Genomic DNA, 6,232 nt, shown 5'->3' on the forward strand with positions numbered 1-6,232 from the left:
AAAGATGATTTGTAATGTTTTGTGGTAATTTTATTTTCTTCTCAAAAAATAAATATATTACCAGGGATGGGATTATAGTTTAACCAATAACTGAGGGGTCTTGGGTTCAAATCCCAGCGCGGGATGTCTATAATTCACTTATTAAGGAATATTATTGGATCAGGTTATGTTTGGGACTTATTACTGTTTATCAAGCTCTAGCAAGCTCCTTTCAAATCCAAAGAGTTAAAGTTAAGCCATTGTACTTGGATTGGAGTTTTCATATCCGAATCCAAACAAAATCCAACTTCAATTAATTAAGGGAGGAAAAAGAAAACAGCTCCGACAGTTAATAAGCTATTAAATTGGCTAATGGTTCTCTTCACTCAACTATGAGAAAATTATATTAAAAATATTTCTCAAAAAAAATATAAATAAGGATCCAAATTTATTGACTCAGGGGTTTGCATCAGGTCAAGCCTTGCATTTAGACCCTGTAGTTCATATAGTTCACTTGATTTTCAACCAACGATCTGAGTCATCTGACAAAGGTATTGTGTGTGTGTGATCTCGCATTCATATTTATAGACTTGCACTCGCATTCTATAGCAGTGTATCTGCTATCGTTTTTTTTTAAATATTTACAGGGAGAAACCACCTCCCAAAAAAAAGAGACCTAGCCGCGTTGGCTTAATTTGCCTACCATACTTATGGTCACTTTCTTGACGCTTCCCTCTTGCCCCTAGGGAATCACCATGTTTCTGCTTGCGCAAGGGGTGACACCCATGAGATTTGAACCTAGACTGTCTGCCTAGCGGCCTAGGCCCCAAACCCCTTCCCGGTTGTGTCCACTATCTTGATAATGTTTTTTTTTTTTTTATAAAAAGAAATTAACACTTAGTTAATATTCACCAGTTTTTTAACTTGCCAATGAGAAAATCAAATTTTCGACTCATTTTAGGCTTTTTTTTTCTCACTTTTAATCATATATTCTTTTCCCGAAACGAAATTTTGCCGTTGCTTATACTGCTAGACGAGGCATGTAGGTAAATGGGATAATACCAAAATCAAGGGGGCTTGTGAAAATATTGGAAACGAAGTGCAGACAAGCTAAAATTCCCACGAAAATACAAAGGAAAAGGGTAGGAAAGGCGATTCCCACTGTCAGGGTCGCATGGGCCTCCCCCCCCACCCCACCCACACACACACACATGGGACCAGCGGCCTCTCTCTCCCACCCTCTGAGAGAGAGAGAGAGAGATCTGCAACTACTATTTTAATGCCTCATCTCCCTCTCAGAAGGCAAGGAGGGAGAGAGCAAAAAGGCTGAGTAGAGAACCACATCCGCTCCCGCACGAGCCCCACCCGGGCGAGGGGCTCCTTCTTCTCCACCACCACCCACAAAGGAAAGCTAGATCTCTCTTGATCGGAACAGATACAAAAATGAACTACACCGAAGATGAAGAAGAAGAAGAAGAAGAAGAAGAAGAAGCGGTGATCGAGCAAGAGTTGGTGGTGATGGACGGATCGACAGGATTCGCAGCAGTCGGATCGGCCTCGGAGACTGCCGAAGGCGTCGCCGAGTTCGTTCCCGCGGCCGCGAAGAAAGTGAAGTTCGACTCGGAGGAGGAGGAGGAAGAGTGCTGGGACGATTACGACTCGTTCCCACAGTTCCCGCCGGGAGTGGTGCCCGGCTTCCTGGCCGGCGGGAGGAGCAAGCCGAGCCGGCTGAAGGCCGAGGGTGCGCCGTCTCTCTACAAGCACCGGTCGTGGTCGATCGACTCGTATCGGGAGGAGGTGTGGCTGAGACGGAAAGACAACAGCAGCGGCCGGAAGCGGAGCAAGAGCGTCACGGACGAGGACCTCGACGAGCTCCGCGGGTGTATCGAGCTCGGCTTCCGGTTCGACAGCGAGGAGGATCGGAGCCTTTCCCATACGATACCCGCCCTCGGCCTCTATTACGCCGTGAACCGGCAGTACGTCTCGAGGTCGTCGGCGTCGGACTGCTCCGGATCGCCGGCCGGCAGCCCCCAGAGCTTCTTCGGACCAGGTAGCGAGTCCCTATACCTCTTCAGATTCGATGTAACACCCGGTTTCTTCGATCCGATTCGATCAGGAATGTCACGGAATAGTAGCATCCGGTTCCTTTACCTGCCGATCCGGCGGTGGAGAGACTCGGCGATACGCACAAGGGACCTCCCTTGAACGAATCGCCGATCGTATTCACATGGAAGGGGATAGGATAGGATACAGTAATCGTCCGAGTTAATGACAATTTTATCCCTTGGTGAACGCGAAAATCTCGCATTATTATCGCCGGAAATTCAATCTCTTCTATTACCAATATATCGTGATATTTTACTATTTTAAGTTGATATTAATGTGTGTGTTAAACTTTTCTACATGTAGGGATGGCAGTGGACCGGGGGAAAGTGGGGCCCCGCCCCGCCTCGCCCCGTTTGGACCGGGGATGGAGGGTATGAAACGGGGATGGAGGCGGGGACGAAGGTTAAAATCCATCCCCGTCCGGGGGTGGAGGCGGGGATGGACTGGCACGTTCCCCCGCCCCGCCCCGCCCCATCCCGGCCCCGCCCCGCCCCATCCCCGCCCCCAGCCCTTTATATTTTTCTACATGTTTACTAACCCTAACTCCCTTCCCTAATTTCCTAACCCTGGAGCCGCCGAGCCGGGCCGTCGCCTCTTCCCCTTCCCCATCCGCATTATCATTGGAGCTGGGCCGTCGCCGACCACCGTTGGTCGTCGCCGACCACTGTTGGCCGACACGATCTCTCCCTCCTTCCATGGCTGATGCATTGTTTGACATCTTCTGAGATCTTAAAAACAACTTTTGACATGGCTGATGCATTGTTTGTTTGTCAGCGTATGAACTATCAAAAAAAGAAGGTAAGGTTGGGACACCTGAGAGACCACTCTCCGATCTTGGTAATCTAAGTTATCGTGGCTACTGGACTAGGGTTTTGCTTGACATTCTGAAGAAGCATAAGGGCAATATTTCCATCCTGCTTTCTTTCTGGACCTTCATGTTTTAAATTTGTGTTGCACTCTGTGGTTTTGCTTGTGCTGTCAAATCTTCTCATATAGTGGACACATTTTTCTGTGATTATAAAGCAGGTTTCAATAGGTTAATTTTTTCATTTATAGTGGTTGTTTGATTTGGCTTAATTTTTTTTAACATTTCAGATCAACTTATTTACATATTCATTTTTATAATTATTAAATAATATTCTCCAGCTCAGAAAAAATTGGAGGATGAGGAACTGAGTCTATTCAATATCTTCTAGAGCATGATCCATGGATGTTATGTATTAGTTTACTAGGCACAAGTAAAATCTAATTTTTGTCTGGGCTATGAAGGCGGGGAGATCCTGTTTTCCATGTGGATGAATTCATTTATCATTAGCTGAAATATTAACGTGAATGATTTCTAAGTAGGGATGCAATTTGACAAACGGGGACGGGGGCGGGGACGGGGATGGGGCGGGGGTGGAGGACATGAAACGGGGATGAAGGCGGGGGTGGAGGATAAAATCCATCCCCGCCGCGGAGGCGGGGCGGAGGTGGAGGATAAAATTTTGAGGCGGGGCGGGGGTGGAAACCTTGTCCCCCGCCCCGCCCCACTGCCATCCCTATCTACATGTAATCGTAAACACGTAGATTTAAATCATAAACATTCCTGATAAGTTTTTGAGAAAAACAAAATATTTCAATTTATTGGCAGATTTTAATTTGATGAGAATATCCTGAGAACAAGATTTGTGACTAGAGTTCAAAGCCGCTCATCTTATCGATCGGCTAAATTGAGCTCTATCGATCCCAAGCAGAAGTTGAAGAGGCCCTCTTTCATATGAAAGAATGATTGTTTCTCAAGGTCAAGGAAAGGAACACAGACAGATTTGTATGATGAGGCCACGTACATGCCGTTTCACATGAAACCCTTCTTTTGGTATGAAGTTGGTGTCGCACCCCATCCAACAGAAAGCATTTTCCCAATCGAAAGCGTCTTTTGTGGAAAGGCGACGTCGCATGCCTTGCAGTGCAACAAACGCCCCCATTATTGAATGAAGCTCGAAGCCTGAGTCTATGCTCATTTAGTTAGCTTTAACTTGGCTTCCGCTCATTTGGTATGGGTGGCTTGTGAACGTTACCAAAGTTGACAGGATGTCACAAGTTCAAAACCTACTGGTGGCGCGTCCCATATCACAAGCGCCAAGCTGGAGGTGTAATCCTTTGGTGGGCAGGGGGGTCCTCAAGGGTTTTACCAAACAGAGGCCAGCAATGTGTGGTTGGTGGGCAGGGGGTCCTCAAGGGTTTTATTATTTGCTTGATTATGCGTGAAAACTAGCCTTGTTTGAGAGACAAAATTGTTCACAAATAGGCTTTTACTATAAAAATTAAGGACAATCCCTTCGGTGGTGTGGACGACCATGTTTTGAGGCTCAGATAAAAATACAAGAAACCTGCTCTTCTCTCAATAAATGTGCACATTAAGGGACACTTCTGCTGTTCTGCAAGCATCTTGACCATGACAAAGAATTGCCTCCGCTGGGTGAGTGATTTTTTCTCAGCTGTGCAAAGTATGTGTCTTTTCGAGTCCTTTTCACACAAGAAAATGAATCACATGTTTGGAAACTTATGACTATTTTTTAACATGAGAAAAAATAACCTACTTTCTCAGGCAAGAAAGCGTTTCATAAGTTTGCGCAACCAGAAAAACAGACGAATTTGAAGATCTCAAGATGGGTCACAAACAAGTATCATATTAAGCAAAAAACACCCACAGCCAAGATTTTTTTGTAGCTAAGGACATAAATCCTAATGGGTTAATGTGAAGTGGGCCGGGCCGGGCTCCACCCAAACTCAATTAATTAGTGTAACTAATTAAGTAGATATATAATAAATAATTAACAAGTTCTCATGTACCCAACTAATTATCCTTTTAGTTTTCATAAATACAACTAATTAGGTAAATAATAATAGTTATCAAGTTATTACACAATTAGTTATTTTTTAAATTTTATATTATTAAAAATTAATAAATAGCTAAGACCCATCCGGCCCGCTGGCTCAGTAACCTGCGGGCCCACCTGAACCCAGCTCACTTATATAATGTATTAGGTTTCTATTCGGTAACTAGCTAACGGCCTTGAACTTAAAACCTTGACCCAAACCCGGCCCATGCCCGGCCTGGTAGGCTTGTCCCGTCCAAACGCCTGGCCTGGTCGGCTTGTATACATGAATTATTGTAGACCAGTTGGAAGAATTATTGCAATAAATGTCATGTGGCTATTGTTGGTGCAATAAATTGTTGCGTTGGAGCATTAAAAAAGAAAAAATCTTTTTATAAATTTGATAACTTTACTTTGCTGCCTCACATTGTTTGGCCCTCTAACCACATCAAGACTGCCTTGTCTGTTGTATCTCAACTTATTGAGAGGACTATTGCATCACAACTTAAAACCTCATTCTTTCTTGTGAAAAAACTGTCACACTGATACTTCATATTAGAAACTCTACATAATTGAACTTATGATATTGGTGAAGAATAAAAGGATGAGTTTTTCTTTTTCATTTTTGACTAAAAAATGAATTATATATATGAATTTTTAATGTTGTGGTTTTGTAGGGGATAACCCTCAGATTGTGAAGACGAGATTGAGGCAATGGGCACAGGTGGTTGCTTGCTCCGTGCGGCACTGTCGCTGAAGAGCCTGGGATTCTTATGACACTTCATGGAGACTCATTTCTTTCTTTTTCTCTTCTCTCTTTAAAAACCATGTAATCCATGCCTATCTTTCATCACGCGAGGAGATGGCCAAAGACTATGAAGTGAAAATAAAAAATTCGTTTCTTCTCCTGTAGAATTTGTAGGATTGTTTTTTTCTTTTGTTTTTTGGATAACCCAAGTAAAAAACCCCTCTCATCACCGCCGGCACATTGGCTTAATTACCTTGGGTTCTTAAAACTCTTGAGGTCCCCACTGCCGATCGGGGAGGTAACCCAGATTTGACCTTGCGGCAAGGGATGCCACCCATGGGTTTTGAACTTGTGATGTCCGGTCAACTTGGTGACATTCACAAGTTGCCCCTACCCCTCGTAGATTTTGCAGGATTGTCAGTCTTATCATGCACATTTTCTTGCATCCTTTCTTTGCTCATCCCATTAAGATTTTTTTTTTGAAAGGCAAGCTAGGGTTAGTCAGACCCCTACCTTATATCTCTTAAGCTCCATGTGG

The 6,232-nt window shown here is 44.2% G+C and overlaps 1 protein-coding gene across 4 annotated transcripts; it reads left to right on the top strand.

Moving 5' to 3' along the window:
• Window positions 1–1,289: 1,289 nt before the first annotated feature.
• LOC149841427 (uncharacterized) lies at window positions 1,290–5,859 on the top strand. Of its 4 annotated transcripts, none has more exons than XM_090004798.1 (2): window positions 1,290–2,029; window positions 5,624–5,859. In XM_090004798.1, the coding sequence occupies exons 1-2, from the start codon at window positions 1,423–1,425 to the stop codon at window positions 5,701–5,703; spliced, it is 687 nt and encodes a 228-aa protein (XP_089860924.1). In that variant the 5' UTR covers window positions 1,290–1,422; the 3' UTR covers window positions 5,704–5,859. The 4 variants fall into 4 exon arrangements, with proteins under 4 accessions (XP_089860924.1, XP_089860922.1, XP_089860923.1 ...); XM_090004796.1 differs by lacking the exon at window positions 5,624–5,859 and adding an exon at window positions 2,860–3,145 and having other exon boundaries at window positions 1,291–2,029; XM_090004797.1 differs by lacking the exon at window positions 5,624–5,859 and adding an exon at window positions 2,658–2,820 and having other exon boundaries at window positions 1,291–2,029.
• Window positions 5,860–6,232: the final 373 nt, after the last annotated feature.

This window comes from Nuphar pumila, chromosome 4 (genome assembly GCF_984573655.1).
Source record: "Nuphar pumila chromosome 4, dmNupPumi1.hap1.1, whole genome shotgun sequence".
Classification (NCBI taxonomy): Eukaryota; Viridiplantae; Streptophyta; class Magnoliopsida; order Nymphaeales; family Nymphaeaceae; genus Nuphar; species Nuphar pumila.